This window comes from Struthio camelus, chromosome 1 (assembly GCF_040807025.1).
Source record: "Struthio camelus isolate bStrCam1 chromosome 1, bStrCam1.hap1, whole genome shotgun sequence".
In the NCBI taxonomy this organism is placed as follows: domain Eukaryota; kingdom Metazoa; phylum Chordata; class Aves; order Struthioniformes; family Struthionidae; genus Struthio; species Struthio camelus.
Window position 1 is genome coordinate 84,452,266 of NC_090942.1, and position 25,088 is coordinate 84,477,353.

At 36.4% G+C, this 25,088-nt stretch overlaps 1 protein-coding gene across 16 annotated transcripts; it reads right to left on the reverse strand.

Moving 5' to 3' along the window:
- On the reverse strand, positions 1-25,085 carry FERRY3 (FERRY endosomal RAB5 effector complex subunit 3). 16 transcript variants are annotated; one of them, XM_009675388.2, is made up of 15 exons: positions 24,833-25,028; positions 23,974-24,095; positions 23,196-23,389; positions 22,758-22,903; positions 20,934-21,115; positions 18,487-18,586; positions 18,268-18,389; positions 16,324-16,427; positions 15,328-15,525; positions 11,751-11,879; positions 10,583-10,651; positions 8,756-8,958; positions 3,614-3,671; positions 2,279-2,346; positions 1-1,362 (listed from the first exon to the last, which is right to left on the reverse strand). In XM_009675388.2, the coding sequence occupies exons 3-15, from the start codon at positions 23,371-23,373 to the stop codon at positions 1,270-1,272; spliced, it is 1,650 nt and encodes a 549-aa protein (XP_009673683.1). In that variant the 5' UTR covers positions 23,374-23,389; positions 23,974-24,095; positions 24,833-25,028; the 3' UTR covers positions 1-1,269. The 16 variants fall into 16 exon arrangements, with proteins under 16 accessions (XP_009673683.1, XP_068810236.1, XP_068810212.1 ...); XM_068954135.1 differs by having other exon boundaries at positions 11,772-11,879; positions 24,833-24,956; XM_068954111.1 differs by having other exon boundaries at positions 18,487-18,634; positions 24,833-24,956.
- Positions 25,086-25,088: the final 3 nt, after the last annotated feature.

Here is a 25,088-nt window from a genome sequence, read left to right on the forward strand (position 1 = left end):
AGTGATTTACATTCTTCACATTTATTGAACTGTATTTAAAAAAAAAAAAAATCACATTGATGACAGCAAGTCATTTGATTTTTAGTCAACTTCCAGGATCTGCAGTTTTGAAGTGTAAAATTTTGGCAATACATAGAAAGAGAGAACAGTGGAGTTCTGTGGAGTGCAGAAATTCATCTGGGATCTCTGCTACCTCAGCTGCTTGGCTGCAGGCCTGACTGTTCTGGGGACCCTGAGAATCCCAGTTTCAGATAGGACTTTTCCTGTGATCAGTCTCCAGGTTGAAGGATTGTTTCCAATCTCCTGGGTCCACAGCTGACTTTAAAAAGACTAACTATACAAGCCAGGAGATAAGTAGATTTACTTTCCCTCCCTCCGTCCACAGGGTTATAGACTTTTTGGTTTTCTTTCTTTTTTTGACAGGATTAAAGTTTGTCCCAAGATGTTTTATGGAAGCATCTTGACTAGACACATTGGCATTTTCTGACAGAACTGTTTAGTCATAAAACATTTGGACTCTAGGCAGCAAAATATACCTGTACAGAGTTCAGGACACTATAGCATTCCTATTGAGTTGTTCATGTGACAGATTTGTCAATGTCAAATCTTAAAATAAAGTATAAAGATAACAAACTAAAAATAGCAAAAAGAAAGAACAATTAAGAATACTAATCATTGTTATAAGCATATTACTTATCTTCAGTGATTTACAAAATGCAGCAGGTTAATCGATTGTTTCATATCTTTCATTTTGTAATAGTTAAATGGTAAAGTACTGGTGTAATATGTTTTATTTGCTGGCTGCTGTGACCTTGGAAAGACAACTGCAACAAATTACGTCAAGTTATTCTAAGGAGACATTTTTTTTTTTTTGGTAATGCCACTGGATAAATTCAGAAAATGTTTTCAAAAATCCAACAGCCCAAAGATGCACTCCCACCAACAGAAGATCCTATTCCTACTACAAGTTATTAATTATAGCAACCACTTATGTTTCTGTGGATTAAATACAATTAGTTACATTCAATGTCTTCCAGAAAAAAAGTGAGGAATTCAACATTAACACTGCACTGAAACATGCAACAGGCAAAAAAATCAAATGCCAACATCCAAGTACAGACAGCATATATCTTTCATTTTGATATTATTCTTGAAATTGCAACAAATTCCAACTCAGGGCCATCAATCCACAGAAGAGAGACATTCTACTACAGAATCTCAGTAATTTCAACCTTTTTCAACAGGATATACCTTACTGTTGCACAAAATTCAGTGCTTAGAGGTGAGAGTCAATGTAGAGGACACTCGGAAGATCTGGGGAAGCATATTACTCAGCTGGTAAAACATTTCTTCAGAAATTGTCTGGAGAAGAAAAAAAAAAGAGTAAAAATACATCAGTAAGCTTTGGCTTTTTGCTGTAGTCTGGAAGAAATAAATCTCTCTAAGCTTTGTTTCTTGACATTCAGTGGTATTGCTGTTTTTCAGAATATTGTTTTCAAACTACATGTTATAATAATATTTAATTCAATCAAAAGCGAAAGACCGACCTAGAAATACTGCTTGTATATTTATGTGTATATCTGTATATCTGTTTCCAGTAGACTTCTTGGTTCCAGTAATTCATTTTTTCTGTCTAGCAGAACCAGGATGGTGCTGGTTTGTCGTTACCTACATGACTTCTGCTCTCTGAATTAGATTCAAGTTCAGTACTTAGTTTATTCTTGGCTTCTTCCTTGCTCAGCGGTTTACTACTTTGTCAACAAATACATCTTATTTCTTTCTTAACATAGCTCTGATTTTTATATAACTTCCAGCCCTGCTTTCAGAACAAATAAATAAAACTTAGTACTGGTCATCATTGGAAAACATTCTGTTTCTGAAGATCAGCTATAACTGTGAATTCAATTATTTCACTATCTTAATTATAATTAACTTCAAACTTCTAAAGCCATTAATGATTTTGTGGAACATGATTGAACCCACTGTGTTTATAACTTTCCATGATGCTAGATAATATGACCAGTTAAAGTCTAAAATTAAGTAATGTAAGATTAGTCCTATCTCTTTAGAGGAAATAATAGCAAAAAAAAAAAGTATCTTTTTCAAAGGTTATGTATTCGCTATTAGGTATATTTCCCAATTTGAATTTCTGGTACCTTCAGAAGATACTACAGGATATCCAAAAGGGCGTAACAAAGAAATCAAATCTAGACCTGCTGAAATTTAAGTTCTTGTTTTGGTAGTCTCCTAGGTTATATATGAACTTGATTTAACTTACGTGTGGTACCAGGAATTGTACAGTTCGAGAAATTCCTCCATCCCATGAGGCCATTTCCATCATGAAACCTAAACAATACAGAATTTGTATTATGCATTATGTATATAAATTTTTTCCAATTATACTGTTGTCAAGCAGTGATAAGAGTTTTCACACACAGTTAGGATTTTAATCATGTTAACTTGCGATGTAATTAATCACACTCAAATTACACTTGTCAATCTGCTGAATGAAATCTGATCTTAGTGGAGAATCTAATGAAGAGATATGGAAAAAAGTCAGTATACCCTTGAGAGAGCAGAATATCCAGTCCTATTGCACAACAATCTGCTGGCCAGCAGAAGTCAGAAGTTTCTCTGAACGTGACTCTTAGGAGTTCTTTCAACAGTTTGCTTTCATTGAGAAATAGCTCTCTCCTTTAGCTCTGATCTGATCAAATCCACAAGAGTGAGTGCAAGCCTGAATAGCCTGTTGCCAAAAGCATACTGAAAATCTGGCAGTAACAGAACTACCTGTACTTAAGTTATACGAAAAAGCTCAATACTCATTGCTCATGTGATGATTTGGCATTTTTATATAAAGCATTCCCTAACTATAGCCAGTGATCTGCAAGGTCCACAGGAATACACTAATGATAGATAAAAATATTTGTAAAAGTGCTTCTTGTTTAACGAAAGCGACTACGTGGATGATATTCTATTGTCAATCACAACAGGAAGAAGTTACTGAATAGCTGGTAGAAAGAGCGTAACACTATCAAAAATCTGGATGTTATAAAATATTGTTTTGAGTATTGAAGTGCAGGACATTGGAATGCAATACATAATAAGTAATAAAATAATTTGTAGAGGTAGAAAAAAAAATCAAGTTGAATCAGGAGGACTCTCAAGCAAAGAGATGAATTAGCATATTCACTGGTCTTGGAAATAAATGTGGAGCCTGCTCATCGTCTGAGACAACGCAAACATAAAAGACTGACATGGATAGTGTAGAGAACCACTAGATCCTGCCCTTCTTGGGAGACTGCTCAAAATAGCAGTAAGAGCTTTTTTTTTTTTTTTCCTCCATTGTCTGTATTTATGAGTTCTAAAGGTACTTTCAAAACATTTTTAGTTGTTATTCTAAGTAGTTGAAATTATTTCTTGATGCTTAAAACAGTCCCATAATAACACGAGAGTTAATAATTTCAAAGATCAAATATAAGTATATGTTTTAACAAACAGTAAGTTCACGTCAAAAAAAATACTTTTGGAGGGAAAACGTAGTCTGAGATAAGACCTGATGTCACCAAATACAACACAGAAAGACAGCTCAAGCACTGACACACTAACATACCTTTGACACACTTGAACACAAGCTCTGCCCTCTTCAAGCACCATGGAATAGTCATTTCCTAAAATAAACAAATAAATAAAATTCCCATTGCCATAGACCCCTAGAGCTAACCAAAAAGAGTAGCAGGGTAATTAAAAAAATGTTGCTATAAGACGTGTTCCCATCAGGTTATTCAAGCAGCATGACAGGCAATGAAGAGGGATTCAGTTTTCCAGATATTCTAAACAGGTGGTGCATACTTTACAGGTGACTAGAAAAGCTCAGCTCCTGCTTACTGCTACCAGAGCCCACTGTCAGAACAGTCTATTTTTTAAGCTGAGATTTTGAAAGAGAAATATTGTTGACAGACAATCCTATTAATACCTTTGGAAATTAATCTATTCAACTCCTCTGTGGAGTTTCAGAAAAATTTTATATATAACATCCAATTGATAACTGTCAGAGTCGTGCTTCAGTTTGCCACAAAGAAGTTCCTGAACACATCTTAACAGCAGTGACTGATGATTACTAACTATTCTTGATGATTCTGGTTAAGGCCTACTGGTATAACTGTAGGCATACAGTAAAAATTTCTTCTCTAATACTGGAATTGGCAGAAGCCCTTCTCTCCTAAAGGATGCATTTGGGTAAAAGAGTTAAAACAAACAAAAATCCGTGGGCTATTTTCAGATATAACTGGACAGCAAATTATTATCTACAGGTAAATACTAAGATGAAGTATGAGAAACCACACCAGCTTAAGTTATTCTCAGATACTACTATAGACACTGGTCTAAATAATCAAAGTAACAGTTTAAATGCTTCAGTATATTAAGCATTCTTTATCCATAGATTAAGAAATACTAAGATGAATATTCTTACTCAGAAACAGAAAGACTGCCACTACAAACACTTCTCAGAAAGAAAACAGTACCTATTCGTTCTGACCTACTCTCAACCATCAAAACACAAGCACTTTCCAATTTGAATACAGAAATATACATGAAGAAATAAAATTGTCATTTATGTACCTTTTCAAATTTACACTTTAAATAACTTTCAATTCAACAAAGCCAGCATTTATCGCAAGCTGCCATTTGCAAAGAGCCTCATTTTCAGGATTTAAAAAAAAAAAAAGGGGGGGGGTATTTGGGAAACATATCTAAGACTGCTGACTGATAACACTAAATCAGTATACTGAACAGGGCTGCATTAAACAATTATTGAAAGCCACAGTTTCTACTTAGATAGAAGCATCTCCTGCCCTCCCCAAAACATATCCTAGGTAAAAACAGCAAAAGCTAGAGGTATCTTTTCTAAAAAAAAAAACTTTCTTTTATGATGTAAATCATTGCATCAATTGGTCTGCTTTAAGGTTATGCAACACATGAATCAGATAGATAGAACAATGCTGGACAATAATTTTTTTTCATTTCTAAGCTTTCCAGAAGAAATATTAGGTCTTTGTTACAATTTATCTGCCTATATGTGCTTTCTGTCACATGCAAGGTAGGTGTTTACTGTTAGTTTGGATCACTGTTTTGGCCCTAGGTTAAAAAACAGCGTCTAAAAAGATAGGTCCTGTTGCCCTGAAGTTAACTTAGGAGCACATTGTGTAATCAATAAAGGGAAATAAGCCTTAAAAGGAACAATTCAAACAGCAGGATATGACACTATTCCTTGGACCATTTCAGAGGAATATAGAAGTTAAGTGCTGTGGGCACTCAGGGAAATAACAGGTTGAACGCAGAAGGCCACTGAGTACAAGCCACAAAAACTGAAAATGACGCACTAATGATTCCTTTCTAATTCATCTTTAAAACATAAGTTCTCATGATTTTGCCATATTGTCAAGATTTTTTTTCTACGTGTAAACTAAACAGCAGTTGTGGAAAAGATCAAGAATCAGGTAAGTATCAATTCTAAACACAATGCTGGGGATTAGAAAAAAAATACTTTTTTTTATGATAAGGTTTAGTTAATGACATTCTATAAAATACAGTACGTGCCTGGGATCTTTAGGTTTTGTTCACTAGTGGAGACCTCACTTAACTCCTTTTCAAGATGCAAAGATTTGCTGTCAAGTAAACATTTCTTCTGCTTATCAAAAAAGAGGCTAAGTTTTGCAATTAATAAGATATGCTGCATGCCTTTTTAATTTATTTTAATTTGTGACAGCCTCACTCCATGGGGTTGCCACTTTTAAAAAGTTAAATGCATCCTTAAGTATTTGCAGAACCATATCATAATTAGGGTAATAAAAACACTGAACTCCATGAGTACTTCTTGTGGGACAAAATGCCACAAATGTCAATATTTAATTTCAATAAGTTGAAAATTAGCAAGGTGTTTTTATCTATGCAAATCCTAAATACTGTATTAGCAGCTATTTATTTCTAGGTGGGAAACTGTAAGGAGAGGAATTATTTAAGGATAATACACTCATCACTAACATCACAAAAAGACAAACATTAACCATATTCATAAATATTTGTTACACAGCTTATACTCCTTTCTTTTCTACTTTTTTTTTTTTTTCCGAAACACGTTTGTCTTACGATCAAAGAAACAGCTGCCTAAGAGGTCTGAGGAGTACCATTTTTCTCCATGTTGCTATACAGATGGCAGCAATGGCTCCTATGCTGAAATTACCATGGAAATGTGCCAGCTCTAGCATTTTTAGTGATGCCGTGTTATTACAGCTCTTTAGTTTCCCAGTCCAGTTTATGGAAGATTCAGAACAATGATCAGACAGTAAAATCTTAAAGTAAAGTCATTACTCATTTAGCCTGAATTTGAATTTGTACAGTTTTGGCTTTTTTAAGTCTCAAACCCAGTTTTCTTCCTTCTTTAAACTTAATGATCAACTTGAACACAAAAGTCTGGGTTTTGTTGTTGTTCTAGTCATAAAAACTAAGGGAAACAAAAACCTCAGTATTTTTCTTAGGAAAAAACTAATTAGCTTTACACAAAGCCTCAATATTATTGAAATGTAATGGCTTCACTGAATTTCACGAACTCATTACTACTGTGAAGTTATAAACACCACTTTTCCATCTATAAAAGAAGATGATCTTTGGAAAAACAAAAGAAAGCTCATGATGAATGCCTGTCGCAATGAAGCATGCAAACATCTCTGCAGCTGTGCTCCTGGTTAACCACTTTACAAAAATGTTTTTATGTAGGTGGTAAATGCAGACTCAAAATTGGGTCTGCTGAAGGCACCAAGTTCAGATTAACTTTCAGAAATTTGGTATTATTCACTTCTTCAACAGCAAGTAACATATTTTTGTGTTTGAAATCAGGTCAGCCAGCTGCAAAGCACTGTAATAAGCAATGCTGCTAATGCAATTCACATAGTATAGTTTTGGCTAAGCATATGATTATCACAAAGTTCACTTTCTGCTTCTTCTGCAAATACCTAAACAAAAAAATTTCATAGTACGTAAATTGTTTTACCAGGATCTTTTAAGAATCTAGCACCAGACAAGTATACAATTCTTCGGTTTCACACATCTGAGCAAAAGAATCCTCTCAAAGCATGGTGAAGACTTTGTCTTGGGCTTTACTTGTATTTTAAAATATTTATATTCAATGACAGCTAAAACTAACAAGTTTAAAGACAAAAAGGATGAATATAGTCACATGCCAACTTAATTTAAAAAAAAAAGGAGGGGAGACTACAGATTTCTGAAGCATTGTAACTAGGTCCCATGAATAACTCAGGCTGCTGTCCTGCAAGTTGATTACTTGCATTTGTAACATGTGTTGGTACTTGCATCTAATACCAACACAAGAAAGGTGTTGGCACTAGAGATGGAAAACTACATTCTGAAAAAGTATAATCTGTTGCTAAAAGTATAGAAATATATCCTTTGGAATCTTCATTATTAGCAATTTCTACCTTTTGCATTGCTTGCATATAAAGGACCCTGATCTTGCAGTAGGGATCCGCTTTTGCACTATGTTCAGATCAAATTCTATTTAAAAAAAAAAAAAAAGATAAAAAAACCCACAGTTATTCCACCTGTTAAAAGTGCTCCGCTGGTGAGCCTTTTTCTTTCCATAGGCCAGGCATTTTCAACAAAGAAAAGGCAGTGTTGATTTTTTTCAATTGTAAATTTCAAAGTGATAATTGAAAAACAGACTATAATTAAAAAATATGCAAGGATATCAGTAATGGCAGCATTATCTTATTCTTCTCATTTCTTTAAGTTTGTAGATTTGTCATCTAAGGAAGTGAGGCATATAGTTGTACTGTCTGCTGGTTCTCCGCCCTGCCCCAGATCCTTCCCTTCCAATATGTTTTGAGCCAAATCTGACAGAATAAAGATTATCAAAGCAATTATTAAATTGCTACGGACTGTGAAAAGTTACAGTTAGGTAGAGATGAGTCCTGCACATTAGTGTCCCACTGAAGAAATTACAAGGGCTCAGCACAATAAGTAAGCACGCTTGTACTTCCAGAGAGCCTCTGCATATGCTTCTTGCCCAGCAGGTATTTGAGGGATATAAAGTAGAGACAGAGACAGAAATTTGAAGTGAATGAACAGGCAGTGGAGACAGGGCAGAAGGAGACAGTGCAGAATGAAGCTGTAATTTGGTTATGGCAGTATGAGCTCAAGGGCGAGAAAGAACGGTGTTCGTGGATATAGGGCTAAAATTCTGTAAGAAGTCAGGCTTTTGTTAGTTCTGCTGCTCAGAAAACTTAGTTCTAACTTATTTTTTCTAGCTAGCAACAGTGAACATTGAGGATCTAGCATCACTTTCGTATCAGCAATCCTAAAGTCATAGTTTCTAAGCAAGGGCTGCTGCCAATAGACTCATCTTTTAACTTTCCGCTCTGTATTTCCATCACTTCCTTCATGCCATCACTACTATTTGTGCAACTGTGCAGTGAGCTGAATCAAGGTAGTGAAGCGCCCAGAATAAGAGTTGGGAATAAAAAAAGGAAGAGGTTCAGCTGGCTAAAATGTTTTCTTTAATTGGTTTAGTTCCTTAATCCAGCTCACCACACAGATACTAGTGACAGTAAAATGATGCAGCAGGAGCACGTGACTGCCCCATTTGGCTTATACCAGCATGAAACATACCCTTCATAAATATAAACTTTGTTTTTGTATCCAAGAAGATAAAAAGAAACTAATGTATTTATTTACTTACTTCTGACATATCATGTACCAGTAGGAGAGGAATACTAATTGTAGTGATGTCGTGTGTGCAACAAACTTTGAGAATATTTCTGAGTCCCATGATTGCAGGATCCCGAGCGGTTATATTACCAGATCTTACATTATCATCCACACAGAGATGAAAAGCAACATGAATTTCGGACAGATTTGAATGGCGTGTGATGTAGAATTCTCCTACAGAATAATATAAACCAAGAAGGCAAGATATCATGGTAGTGATCTATATCAAAATACAATTGTTAACGCAACATAACAACAGAGTCAGTCAGTATTAAGACTTCCAGTCACTGCAAGTAGACGATACTGTTCTTTTATTTAGTTAGACAAAAGCAAATACAGCTACATAATGAAGATCAGAGCAGATACATAAGGAGATAAAAATCGGACACCAACTCATCTAAAAACTTATTGGAACATCACTGTTTTACGTTTATCCTCCACGTAGTTCCCTGCTTTGATGGGTTTCACTGGCATCACAGACATCTGGTGTAATAAGACATAATAGTGCCAGTACAGGCGGATATGATCTATATATGGTAGGAAACACAGAAAAACAAAAACAGAGGAGGTGTAATACTCAAAATATACAACGCAAGCACTGAACTGCAGACAGATGTGGGAGGCGGAAATACCAAAAATGGATGAGTTAAAGTAAAGGATGCAAAAACTCTGTGGGAAAAGATAGTGGGTTATATAACAACTGAGATATGTACTAGAAGAAATAGGTATCAATGATCATTAGAATGAGAAATAATTCATAGCAACGGGAAGAATAATTACTGAAATGCTTTCAAAAAGTTCATAAGAAATCTTGTCAGGAGACATTTTTACACTAAGTGTTTCATTATCAAAGGTAAGAAAACAGCAAGGTGCAGTGCAACACGCGTCTCTCCATCTTCCCCTTCCACTGGAGATCAGCACCTCTATAGTATAGCCAACAGAAAAGCAGGTATGCCATATCCCTGCAGTTTTAGTCAACAGATCAGTATCTTTCTTCAAATCTACTTTCACTTCAATTTCACTTTCAATTTAAGTTAAGACACTACCTTTGCACTGGGATGGCTGAAGGACAGGTATGCACTCCTTTCTGCCGTCTGCTAAGGGGGCAGTAATCACCAGCAGTGACCATCCAAGAGTTGTAATATACAAGCCACAGCAGCAAAATGCACTGGATTTATCCACTAAGGAGCCAAGCCGATTTGTAATTCACTTACACTAACAAGAGCTAAGGCAACCATGAAAGTAGTTTTAAGAAGCTCCCATATTCAGCCATGAATTGTATGCATTTATTTCCTCTCTCCCGCTATTGTGCGTTCATCTTCAAATTCCACAGAAGCTTTCCTTACTAAAATAATAATACTTACAAAAAGATATTTCTTCTTTTAGGGGAATAGATCTTTACATTCAGTAAAGCATTTTAGAATATATTTAACTTAGAGAATCAGAACAGTGGCATACATGTGTTCAAATAAATTTATTTGCTACTATTTAAGTATCACCTTCTTCCCAAAGTATTCAAAGATCTTTTTTCCTCAAATTCTGAAAAGAAATTTTAGGCACAGAGAAGTTAACTGATTTGCCCCAGGTCACATGATGAAATGACAGCAAAGCTGGGAATAGAAACCAGATGTCCTGACACCCAGCTCCCTGCCTTACCCACAAGAACATCCTTCTTCTCTGATTGAGGTCAACTCAGATTTAGTTTATAATTTATGTTCTGAATTTAGAACTAAAAATATGCATTTATAAAACACAATTTGCTATAAGAAGAGGGGTAAAAAAATGCAGCGGAACTCACCTGGCAAAATATTTGACTGGTTTCGTTCAATACTCTTGGATTTATCTTCATTCCCACTATTTTTGTTTCCTGTATATAAACACATAGTACAAATATTAAACAAATCATGTGTTAATTATGCTTTGGCATACAACTTTGATGCACTGAGATGATATGCGGTTTTAATTTTTACCATAAAGCCAGGGAAAATGAGGGAGGGACAGGAAGTGTTTCTGTTTTCTTTGATTAACGCTGAACTGAGTCCTATTTCAAATCATTAGCTTTCTAATTAATCATCCTACAATACCGCTTCATTCAGACAAAAGAAAACCCAATATACTCAAACATAACACTGAACTTTCCAAATTACCTCCACAGCTACATAATACTTTACTTAAAAAGCAATAGTGAGGTAACTATTTAAAACAAATTTGTTCCTATTATTACAAGGAAAATGATTATGAAATGTACATAAAGCCAGTATTATAAAAACAGCTTTCAGTATTTTTTTTTTGAGACTAGTGACATGCAGGCTCCTAGGAAAACCTGTTTCTCTATGTACTGTTATGAATCTATTCATGTTACTGACGTATTTAAACCACAGAAGTAGGTCTTTGCAAGAAAAACAAAGTTTCATGATGTACAAGTACTGCCTTAACAGCATGTGGTCATAAAACTTCTCAGCTATTTGTAAATATAAGAGCAAAGTACGAGGATCTGGCCACTACTAAAAAGTATTTACTTTTTAGTACTCGTTTACAAGGAGGGGGCCGAAGTCCCAACGCCTCTTCTGTGATCTTTAAAGCTTTACATAGAAAGAAAAAAAGAGTCAGGTCAGATTATGTCTGTGTGTTGCTACAAAGTTTGAACCGCAGAAGAGGGAAAGCATAACAGCCCTAAATATTTTCTGTGCTGCAATGGTGTGATCAGAAACTCAGCTGTGTTTGTTGGTTTGTTTGTTTGTTTGTTTGTTTTTTTAAAGTATGTCCGTTATGGTAGCAAATACATCATGTGAACAGGCTATCTACAGAGAATTTCATGCACGCTTATCTGAGTTTATCTATAAGCTAGAACATCCCATTTTATAGATAAGGAAACGGAAAGAAAGTGAAATCAACTTGCCCATAACCATAAATATTCAGCTGACCACTATTCTATTTCAAGAAAAGTAATTTTGGTTGTCACTGACCATGACGTCTTTTCGACTTACTGCTACGCTGTGCTCTGGCCTTAAGTACAACCTTCTGGACAATTTCAAGCTGTTCTTGAATTCCAGGAAAATGGAAATCCGTGCATTCTTGGCAAACAGTTGCAAAATCTATGGCAGGGGGAAGGGAAGATCAAAGTCCATGTCATAAACTGTGCTTGCTAACATTACATAATTCTGTCCTATTGTCCAAGCGAGGCCAGTTACAATGGCAAAACAAATAAACAAATCAATCCCCTGCTGTATTCCACTTTAAATTCTAAAAAGTTTATGGTACAGCTAGAACGTTTTTTTGAAGTGAATGGATTAGCTGGAAAGAAATCTTCAAACAGTGCTGTTAATCTTCAGATAAAACCACCTATACAGACCAACTAAACAAAAATAACAGTAATAACATACATATGCATTAACTTATTATGTTGTGCTTTAAAAATGACGTGCGCTAATAACAGCCCTTCAATCCGAGATGCTTTATTAAAACATATGTAGTAGACACTTCCAACAGCAGCTACAGAATTCCTGCTTGTTTTGCAAAACAAGAGCTATTCATTAAATGAGTCAACAGCAGATCTGGAAAGCTGGAATTACAATTCTTTCCTTTTAGTTCTCAAAACACAGCTGGAAAGACCTTTAACTTACTTTTCCTGATAAGGAAGTCTGATGTTAGATTTTGAAGAATTATACTGATAATTAGGATCTTATCATACTGTCTCTGTGACTGGTGTTGTATTAACTTGACATACCTTGTTTCCATACAAGCCAATGGAAGCCAAAACAAGCCATTAGCAAGAAGCTGGACTACACTACACAATTGCTACTTATTTCCAGTTTTGAGGTACCTGCTGTAACCCTCCTTAAAATGTAGTCCATTTGCCTATCTGAAGAGCACCACACACTCCTGTGAACAGGCTGCTACAGGAACAGGGTGGGTATAGAGAAAGTCTTACTATATTTTGTCTTTCTAGATTAAGTCTCCATTGTAAAAATCTGTTTAAAAAAAGCTTTATTATTAAACTCTGATGTCCAAAACTGAGGAAAGAAGCAGCCCTTATTCCAACAGATCATTTCTTTCATGGGTATCAATATAAAAATAAGTGCAGAAAACATTTTATTCAAAACAAATAAAAAAACAAAATGTGTTCTATTTCAGTTACAATCAACTCTGTTGTAGCTTATCATTTGTTTATAGTAACGTGCTATATCTGCTCAAAATCTGAGCTACATGAGGACTTTGAAGGGCTACTGTAAGAGACTGGTTGTGTCAGGCAACGTATAAATACAAAGTATACAAAAGAAACTATTCATTTAGCTTAGAAAAATAGCCTGAATGAAAGCAGCATGTTGAATGATCATATAGCAGAGTTCAATTTTCTGCTCAAGGTTCTTTTCTAGAGATGTCTACGGGCTCCAAGCACTATCAAGACCCAATTTCAAAAGCATTATCTTGGAAGACATACAGACTGCCCAGAAAACATTATAGTCATGGTTCTCACTCTTGCAAATACTCACATTAATCCTGAACTTTGATAGAAATTGAACTATTTTTGGATAATAGACTTAACCAAAAAAGCAGCATCAAGACTTTTGCAGGACACAACAGAACCAGTAAAAGATACTAAACACATTTGCTATCTTCTTCAGAATAGAGCTAAACAAACAAGGTCAACCAAGTAAGTCGCAGGACTCTGTAGGACTTGCAGCCCTGTTTAGTGCCAGCTGAGTGACTAATGTTGCTCAAAACAATGTAAAACACATGGATAAACTCTGTGCTCACATGAAGCTCATTCACATCAACTAGCTTTGCAAATCCCACAGAGGTTTGAAGGATTTTCTAGACCATCACAAAACAGAGGCTACTAGGTTTGTATTTTTCTGTTTTTAAAATGGAAGCAGAAAAGAAAACTGCTTCTATACTTTTGTAACCCAGAAATTTTGAGTGAACAAGCCATTACTGCTCTTTTAAATAATAGTAGCAAAGTGTTATTTAGCAGTCTGCTATTTAGCATTTTTGTCAATTTATGTACCTTTCAACCCTCTAGCATGTCTACTTCTTAAATAGCCTTTTAGGAAGGAGAATTGGTTCTGAATAGTGTTCTTGCAATAAACAGCTCTAACATTTCAAGAGGCAGATTCTTCTCTTTCTCTCAAAGGTGTTTATTACTGCCTTTCTGCCAAAAGCTTGCATTCTCACCACAGAGCTGACAGAAGGAGCTGGCGTGGGGTGGGGGGGGCAGTGTCTAAACCTCAGCTGCTGCCTACAGTGGTTTGGGCTCTTAGTACAACCAGACCTTCACTGGTGGTTTACAGTAATACATCCAACTACAACATCAAAGGAGCTGAGACATGACACTCAGGGATTCAGTTCTCTGATGTTTTTAAAAAGGAGGATGGGGCAGAGAGCTGTGGAAAGAGCCCACAGTCAAGTCTGCCAAAATCCCTCTGGAATGCAATGAAATCAAAGTTTGACAATTACATTTTAGGGATCATAATATATTTTCTCATTTCCCTTTATTTTCCTTCCTATTGTGGCTACAAGTTCTATTTGGTGGCTGCTAGGTCTCATTTTGTGTTTAACAGCATTACTAAACGTCTGTCTTATTTTGATGACCCCAGATTTAGTATAATTTATAACTGAGTAGCAAAAAACAATTTTAGAATTAAAGCAACGTGGAAACCATAAACAGCACACCCACAACTGTAATTTTTACTGCTATTCTTCCCTCTACAATCCTTTTTTTACAGTATATCAAAGTAGCTCACACAATTTCCCCCTCCCTCTCCATTTTCCCCCTCAGGAAACGGTATGCTAGAATGATCACAAAGAATAGTGGCTCCAGCCAAAAAGACATTTCAAATGTCATTTTGGCACTAAACCTCAAAAGAAAGATGGGAGAGGTCTATGAACATGGTTCAGGGAAAGCTTGTGCGGTCAAAATTGGAACAAGAACAAACAAGCTTAGCTTTTATATAGAACACCTTAATTATAGTGACCAGTTACATAAAAGAAAAGTATTTAAAATGGCTATTAATCAAGTTTTTCCAAGAGTAGGCACTAATATTGCTCTTGTTCATTTTTATGAAGTCACGATGCTGGAGATTTTTAAAGCATGATATTTTAATACACTTACTATCAATCTGAAATCTTAGCTTTGAGAACTGAATTGTGATCTTTGCAAATAGATTCCAGTATGCTAGATTGACATTAGAGAGTTACAAGGCCCCACTGAAAGTCAGCTGGTCTAAGAGAGGCAATTAACATCACAGCATCCACTCAGAACACTTTAGCACTTCTCAGTGCAAAAGTCATGGTAGAAACCAGGGAGATAACAGCATATCAGAGTTCAAGCTACTTAGCACAGCTCTGTTGCCTGTTCTAGCCTTATCTATTTCTGCGTACCTCACTCTATTTTTGTTACCTTTTTGTAACATCATATGCAAAACATGAGAGTCTTCAGTAAATTTTAATTTTACAGGGAATACTTTCTGTGAGAGAAGACAGCAAATGTTACAGAGCAACATTTGTGTTCAGTGACACGATATACCCTATTAGAGGACTCACCTCTTTTGATGCCACTATATGAACTGATACGGTTATCGACTAATAAAACCAGGCCACAGAGAGAAGTTGAATAGAGAGACATTGCAGTTTGAAGCCTGTGAAGTTTTACTCCACTTCGATGATTACGCTTATGTTTACAGAAGTCCAACATATCAGCTCTCAGTAACCTTAAATTATGCATAGTCTTCAACTGAGCGCCTATATGGAAAGTAAATTCTGAGATCAGTGGAATATAAATGATTTTAATACATACAGTAAAGCAGGGAACTCGGGATTGTTATTAAAAATGGCAGGGATCAGAATGTTTCCCAAAGTCTTGTGAAAAAGACCTAAAAGGGAAATAAAACTAATAATACTCAAAGAAAGTTCTGAAATCTCTATGCAGTTTTACATTCAGATCAGCAGTTAACAAGATAGTGTGTGAACAGACTGTATTTTTACTCTGTCACAAAGTAAGGCAGATCTATACCTGAAATAAGCCTTTTTTCCTATCATAAAGCAATGGAAAAAGTGCTAGTGGAGGCCAACACAGACAACATAAGAAGTCTCTGCTGCATAAACAAAGAGTAAATATTCCAAGCATTTGTTTTCCTAGTAATTCATCTTGGGAATTCAATTTAACTACTATTTTTTCCTCACCAACCTTATCAAAAGTTAAAATAAAATTTTTTAATCACTACATGCTTTGTTGTAAGCATGCTTTTTTACACTAGTCACCTTGCTAGAGTAGATAAAAAGTGTCTAGCTAACTGAAAAATACTTCATGAAAAACATTCTACGGGTACCTTTTTAATACTGTGTATATAATACTGTATCTGTGTTAAATATGTGAAGAATAAATACAACAGTTACAGTGTACACTATATGCAGACAGTTTAATATTGTAAATAATACATAGTTTAGCTCCATCATTTATTACTTACTATTTGGCATTTAGCTTAACTGTGATTAACATTTGTTATTATGTTTGGTTTTAGTCTATGTTTATTTACTTACCTAAGTGAATAGTAAAACTTTCTTCTAATAGTCTTTGCTCTTCATAAATTCTTCCATTTCCTTCTACAGATTCTCTCAACTGAGGCTGAACCTTAATTTCATCACTAAAATAAAGAAAAATTAGCATACACATTTCAGTAGGTTTCTCATTAAGACCAGTAATATTTTACAAAAGCAATCCTAAGTTTGATTAAGTAGTCTATGGAAGCCAAAAGGCTTCCATAGACTATCCTATCTGAATCCATATCCTATCTGAATGAACTCCGTTAATCTGAGGTCTTGCATTTCTAGCATGCAACACTCCAACTGAACATGAGCAGTAACACTAGACTCCACTTACCTTACCAGCCTCCTTTGTAAAGCGCTTTGAGATTGAGCAATGAACATCAGAATACCTTGTTATAATGGAATGACAGGAAAATAGGAATAAGAGAAAAAGTGAACTCTTCTCAGCCTATTTAAAACACCCAAAAACTTACTCATGAAGTTGCTAGATTTAAGATTTCTTTTTCCCCCAAAACAGGAAGCTAAAAAAGCCAAATTAAGCTTTCTACAGTGTTAACAAACTAGCAGGAAAGATTTTAGATATCTATTCTATTTTTTCTGTTTGCTAGTAAGTGATACAGTAAGTACCATTTCTGTTATATGAAAGAACAAGAAATTCTCTCCGTTTTTTTCTGCATCACTGAAAAGCACTTCTGTTTGTTTTTGAAGTGTCTTTAATTTTCAGTGGTTCATAAAGGACTGTTTTACAAACTTGTAAGCAGTTTCACTAACCGCAAATGCTTACTGATCAGATAAAACAGGCATATACTATTAAAGGAAAAAAAAAAAACATGTTAAGCTTCTAGTTATCCTACTGTAGACTTTCTGTGCATTATTTTCAGATGCATGAGGGATCTACAGTTGTCAAGACTCAGCACAGTCACAGGAACTAGACTTTACATCTCTTAAGATGAATACTGATGTCCAATACTGACATTCAAAACTGTGGGAAGTCAAAACATCCTCTCACTTTCTCAGAAGTATTTGCCTCTGGATCCCTAGCTGTCTGTTTCTTCTAGCTTTCAGTTCCAAGTAACTCCACTTTAGTCTCATTTTACAGCAGTACTACAGACAGTAGCGAGAAAGCTAAACAAACAGCATCCCAACAAACAGCATCACAATATGTTTCCCTTCTTCTCTCTCTTCCCTCATGTTCCACATATTTTGCTTCCTTCACTCCAAAGGAAAAACTTAAAGCATGAAATCCTTCATCACTTTCTCTTATGTTCTATGCCTGCATGCTCTCACCATTGGCATCCGCTTTGTTCAACGGTGTTGTTTCCCATGGATTCCTTCCAACACGCACCCAAATGCTCTAATCAAATAGACTCTTCTACTAATACAGGGCGTTAGAAAGCATCTGGTTTTACTCCTTGTTTCCAAATAGCAGCAAAGGTAGTGGTTACCAAATTCTGATTTCCCTGGAATTTCCTCAGTTAGAACACTTTTCTTTAAACTCTCAGCACAAGTGGTCATACTAAAGAAAACCCAAGATTTTTAGTTATTCAGTAATGTGCACGTAAAAAGGAGGCTTATTAGCTCAAAATTTGTGATGACTGTTAGTTTACTAAACAGCAATTACTCTGCAGAGTCCCCTTAACCAATAACAGAAAACACTGTGAAATATAGGTGAGGAAAAAAAAAACCCACAGAAATCCACACAGCTCAGGATAAAATTTAGTGCACTACTACAGTTTATTGTATAGAAAGGGTATAACGTTATACAGATGGCCCACGATGAAGAAATTTCTAGAAATATGTATTTAATCATGATTTGTCTTTCATTCTCTATAAACGTTATCTTGTTTAAATAGCTGTTCTTAAAGAAAGGGTATACAAAAGCAAATCCTTTAATCCTTTATTACAGATGGAAGTAAACTTCACAGTGGAGTTAAATACCTGATAGAGCTGTTGTTGGGATTCTTTAGGTCCTGATGAAGTTTTATCACCCACTCCTGGTATTCCTGCTTCTGGATAGCAGTAGACTGTTTTAATTCACTAGTCCATTTGTTCTCCAAATCCTAAAAAGCAGACAGTGATAAACTGAATGTTTGGGGTTTTGTTTTTTTTTAGATAGTTATATGCATGATATATTCTAGTCCACTGAACTTAGTTTACCTGCTGAGATTCAAAATGTTGAGCCGCTAATGAATTTACATCTTGGTCCGTTAGTGATTTCCCTAGCTCCTGCATCACCTTATCCATTTCTGCTCCTTGTCTGAAAGGAAAGTCAATGAAGATTTGCAACAAGTAACTCTTCCACAAACTGGCAAAAGAACATAAATTGTTGTTGATATAGTCACTGATATGATGATCAGTTGTATCAATCAACTGGTCAATGCAATTTGTACCTCACAGGCAGAGGTACAAAACTGAACACAGAGCTGAAAGATACCTCTTCTGGTATTTTGCCCATCTCTCTTTCTGAAATCAGGATCCACACACTTGTCAAGAGTTTGTTATCAGAGATATTCACAAGAAGTTAACACAGTCTCTCCAGACTTTGCTTTATTCTAGTGCTTTACTATTCTTACCATTAGAAGGGTTTTTGCTAATATCTGGTCCAAATTTTCCTTGCTGAAGTTCAGTTACACTCTTTCTTGTCCTGTCTATTGTCCTGTCAGGACATGGAAAAAAATAATCAACAGCTCCTCTTAGCAGAAGCAGCCCTTTACATGGAATGGATTGGGGGAGGGGTCCAGAAGAGAAACATGGCCCTGCAAGTGGAGCATTAGTGACTTCAGTGGGGACTGTACAACAGTGCAATAGGTGAAAAGCATTTCATAATAGCTACTTTGTCAGACATCTAATACTACCAATGTTACAGGGTTTTCATTATTTTACTCCTCTGAGGAGTTAATGATTTGATTCAGAAAAATAATTAAAAAGTCATTGGACACAAACGTATTAAATTTTCAGTCCCAGTACCACAAGAATATTTTTTCCTTTACTGAAGATCAGTTCACACTAGTCCCTCAACCATCAGGTTAAGAGTTTATATATTTTCAATTTAAAATAGCTATTACATTTCTAAAAAGCACACTTTGTAACGTTTTTTGTTTAAGAATTAATTTTAGAGCCCATAAAAAGTACCAAATTAAATTCCTAGATATTAAAGCTTGTTAACAAACACGGACATAAAGATCAATACAAGCTTTTAACCATGTCCCCAGCCAGATACCATAATCTAGAGACAGTAATTGTTTTGAAGCAGTTTTGTTCTGGACCTATTTAGTCCTTTGATTTTTTTTTTTCCTCCAGTGCAGATGATACAGACATGTAACCACCAGGAAGTGGGCCAAACACATTAGTTTCACCTGGAAGCTAATCTAACTATTAAAAACAATATATTCAAAAACACAACCTAGAACTGAAGGGCTGCCCTGCTATCATCAGTTTATCCAATACTTTGTCCCTCCACAATCTTCTTCAGTTCCTGGCTTCAATCCCTCTTTTGCATTCACCCTGTTCTCCAGCAAGGACTCAATTTAGCCTACCACAGATTTAACAAAGAGCATCCACCAAAAAAAAAAAAAAAAAAGTTGAGGGTCAGGGCTTCCAAATAGGCTTCTATGTAAACACAGTAACACCTACAGTTCTTCTGGGATAGCCTCAGCTGCCACCAATCGATGGAAATTCATGAGTACGTCAAGTACATACAGTAACTTTCACTGGAGTCAATACACAGTTACACCTGATTAGAACTCCCCAAGACTACTGCTCTTAGTACTAAGTACATAAGCAGCAAGAATTTTATGCTATCACACATCACTGGCAATTTTTATCTCCAAATCAGAGCCATGTAAGATTCAGTTTGGAAGAACAGTGAAAAGAAACTACAGAAGCAGATATCCACTGTAACTTACGATTTTAAGCTCCTATTGTAAGAGGAGCCACCCGGAAAACTAAAATATACCTTCTTAGGATATTCTGACATCTCACAAGCATCCCAGTGTTTGTAGCTAGTACCTATACGTTTTTGTGTACATTCATCCTCCTTAAACTACTTAGTCCCACTGAAAAAAAAGTATTGTACGTGCTCCCCCATGTGATCAAAGCAGCCACCTGCAGCTTTTCAAGCTAGGGAACTCCAGATGCCATACAGACTTTCCCAAGTTCCTAATTTAATAGTTTCTGAATTGAAGTTGGTTCAAACCTTTTGCTTATCTTTCCATGCTGTGAAACTTACAATTTTTCATTCCGATTACATTATGCTAAAGGTACAAGTGCTATGGCATACAGACTTTGCTCTTTAAATATCCTTATCAGTTTGCTATTGCTGTACCACTTACGCGGATAGAACAATGGAAATCAAACCTAATGATATTTAGATGACCTTAGCTTTTATTATTTTTAGTGACTTGGAAGAATGGAAGATAGTTGATCCCAATAACAAAGGCTACGTGACTAATCTTAACAGAGAGAAATAAAGAGTTAAAATAGAGCTTATATTATCAAATAGAGTTGACATACATTGTCATATGAGCTGTATACACCCAGTGATGTGTACCTACACTGAAGACATTAAAGAAAGACATTAAAAGACATTAAAAAAAAAAGAATACCTTTCTCGTAGTTTTTTCAGTTCCACATCTCTTTCACTTATTAATTCTGAGATACTAACAAAATAATTGTGTTCCAGGTTTAATAGTGTTTCAGAAGCTGGAGAATGTATCAGATCATGATAAACATCTGCAAAATCTTCATCCCAACTGGTTTCTTCAGGTTTTGCATATTCTAATGTTGTCTAAAAATTATAAGAATTTTTAAAGCATATGGTACCTTTAAGGACATATAATAAGGATATAATAAGAATCCCTAATAAAGGTAGGGTAAAATCAACTGGGCATTCACACTATTGCATATCCTTCAGGTTGTATGAATTATGTTCCTCCTAATTTGAGCCCTTTGTATTCTGCTTTAGCTTTTATCATTTTCTCCCTTCCTTTCTTCCCATAGTCTTTCTCTTTCAAAGCAAACAGTAGCAGAAACATTACAGGTTTTGACTACAATGAGGAATTAACAATTTTCAGCCTTTACCAACTTGGAAAGAACAATTATTTAGCTCTTCCTATTTTTAAGCATTTAAGATTCTGTTAAGATTCTCTCAACAGTAACATTCCCAATTGATCAATTTTAAAAAGGGCCCAAAACATCATCTGTACAAGAAATAATATCTTGCTAAAAAGGTCAGATCTCACTAAAATCTATTGAACAACACCGACTTAAGAACAGCAATTTTTACTGAAACAAGAATGGCCCAAAGGTGCCAGTTTTCCAAGCGTTTATAAACCGAAGCAATCTTTACTTCTTCTGCAGTCATTCCCACCTGATTCAGCTGAAGAACAGAGATGGTACCATTGAAGTGTAAGATAAAAATATCAAGACATCATCTAAGCCCAACCCTTGCACTACGGCAAGATTTTAAGTATCATGCAAAAGTGTTGTCTACCCTATTGGTAGAAATTTCTAGCAAAGAAAAGAAGGTAAACTCTTTCAACGCTTTGTTACAGTCTAAACCTCATCCAATACAGTTTTTCTTTCCTGAAGGTTAAGCTGATTTCATGTTGTTCATGTTCAGCAAGGCAAAAAATTCCTTGACAATTCTCTTTGTGACACACATTTATGTTTTGGAATACTTAAGCTTCTTACAATACTCTTTATTTCATGATAACCTTCAACCTTTTCCTCAAAGGCTAATATTTCTGTCATTCTTTTTTCTCTCCATTAGGTAGGACTCCCCTAGCTCATTTAGGATCCTCTTTTTAGAGCACTATATGCAAAATTGGACACATTACTCCAGCTAAACCCTCATCAGCCTACATAGCGTAAAAGAGTTACATAAACACAGGAGACGAGCTAAAAAGTTTGTTTCAACCATTCACGTTCCCCTTGCAGTCTTCAGAGCTATTTTAGGATTTGCTGAATAGCCAAAGCAAAGCAACTTCAGGCATGTCTAATCCAGCAAATGAAGTTAGTATATTGAGTTCAGTTGATATATCCCTAAGACATGTATTAAAGAACCTTACGGGAAAAAAGGGGTACCACTTTAACATTTCTTTTGAGTCTAATACATCATAACCCTTAGATCTATTTTTATTTCACTATCACTAACCAGTTACCTCTCTGTTTTGTATCTTTTGACTCCACCAGTTTTTTTAAAATCAGTCACAAGATAAATTCAGTAAAACTTGACTAAGAACATATAGGATGAAGACTAAGTGATCACTTTTGGATAAAAAAACCCTACATGAACTGATCAACAGAAGTGACTTTCAATGTCTTTTCACATCTTCACAGATGTAATTACATCTGTGCATGCACACATGCATACACACACACTCATACAAAGCACAGCGTGAATATTAACTTTTCAGCCTTAATCTTACCTCTTTATAAGCTTTAGCCCAAGTATCTGCCAACTGGTTTATATCTACTTTACCCGATTTCACAGCTTCCAGAGCCATTTCAGCTTCTCTATCATAATCTTTTATAGTTTCCTCTTCTATGAACTTATTAAGTAATTGCTTCAGGTCTATCTTAACAAGAAGAGAACGTTCCATCAACAAAACAATTTCAATACAAATATCAATAACCATCTAGCAAATATACAAAGTTTTTCTGAAAGCCTTTTACTTGGGCACTTCTCTTGTGAGTGAGTACTGACAGTCTTTTTCACTATGGTTCTGCTGATTTTAAAAAAAATTTAGAGATAGTTCTTATAAATAACTTTATTTTGGTTTCTTAAAGCATGTTATAAGACATTTTATACACACATATACATTTATGCACATATATGACACTACTTTACAAAAAATGATTCTTACCATTTTCTATAAAGCACGGTAGATTGTGCAGAAGTATTAGACGCCCATGCAGGTGATTAATGTTCTCTTGCACAGGGAATCTGAGAGGCACTGTAAGCACCAAATCTTGATTTCCAGCACTGAATTTGTATACGAAGTCTCTCTCCCTAGTGCAGGCCTTTCCTTTGTTAGATTTCATCTTCTTGAGATGATTTCTTGCATTAGCAATGAAAATATGTAAAAAAAATGCTTTAAAAAAGGCTTTATTAACTTGTTCTAGCAAGAAAACTTAAGAATCAAGTTTTTCATGAATACTTATTTAAATGTTGATTTCCAAGTCCATAGGTAGAAGCTGCAGTACGAATACCAGCTTCTAAAATGCTAGGCGCTTCCAAAGCGTTACTGAGTGTATCAATACATCACTTTAGGTAGTTATTCTTACAAATTGCAGTTACAAGCATCCTGACTTAAATGCAGGACCAGAACACAAGGAATCACCATAAATAACCTTCTTCAACTGAGACTCTGTACCTGTTGATACACATGCCTCAAAATCTGAAAGCCTTACCCAGTGCATTAGGATTTTATTTCCTCCTTTGTCCAAGCACGTACCTTTTTAAATAGAGATGAGATGTGGGGGAAGGGGAAGGTAACGATCATTCTTTGTATAAGATTTTGTAACTTTGTGACTTGCTTTCGGATGACTTTTTGTTATTTTTAAAAGATCCAAATAAAAATAAGCAAAAGGAAAAGCAAGACAACTGTCTATAGCCTAAGTTCATGCCATGGGTGCACATACCTATCAGTAATTCTCCTCTCCACTAAGACTCCTCCAAGCTCACATACATTCCTCTTTTCTGAACATTATGTGCAAAACTGGACAAGTTACTCCAGCTGAAACTTCTCCCATGCTAAAAATCACTGTCCAAAGAGAAGAAAGCCAGAAAATGAAAGAAGAAAGTTTACTTTGCCCAGCCAAATTCATAAGACCAGTTTATAGGACTTTTATTTTGAATAAACCTATACGTTGGAAAAAGACTGACTACCAAAAAAAAAATACTCAAGGAAACCAAAGCTAAACAGAGGCCCTTCCACATCCTGTCATGGAGAGGAACTCAATTTGAATAGCACCACTTGGAAGTGCAAAGCTGATGAACATCTTGGTGCTACTTCCCTGTAAAACTTAGGTTTAGTGGGGGAAAAAAAGGATGGTACAAGGCGATAGTCCTGCTCTCTGACCCCAGGGCAACTAAGTACTCGGCCTGCCCCTGAGAAAAGGGCAAATCCCCTCTACAACAGCGGTGCCGGCCCCCTGAAGTCCACCACACGCTCTCAGGTGCCAGGTTCAGTGACCCTCGCCAAGAGAGGTGGCGCTAGCTCTCGTTACCGAGAAGCAGAAGCAAAGCCGCTGGTGGGAAGGGCTGGGAGAAAAGCCTGAGCGCGCTCCCTCCCCTCTCCCCCAGAAGGCCCTGAAACCCCACGGCAAACAACCCGCCTGTGCTCGGGGTCGTTAAACCGTGGGATTTCAGGCCGAGGCGGAGGCATGACACCCAGGGATGTCGCCAGGCCTCTGCGCAGCGGCGTTGAGGCTCGGGGACTCGCCTGGGCAGGGCCGGACCCCGCGAAGGGCAGGCGCCGAGCCCCCCCTCTAGGCTCACCTGGGTCCTGGGCGGGGAGGCCGGCGGGGGAGAGGAGGCGGCCAGCGCGGGGACGCGGCTCCCGCTCGCCGAGCCGCTGCAGGAAGGCGGCGACGCCGGCCTACTGCCGCCCCTCCTGCCGAACCTTCGCGTCCGCAGGCGCAGATTCGGCCGCGAGGAGGCCGCCACCTTTTCTCCCAGCCGCCCGCTTTGTGGCGAATGTGCCGAACTAGCTCCTTGCTGTTGCTGGCGGCGCCTGGCGGCGGCCGCGGAGGGG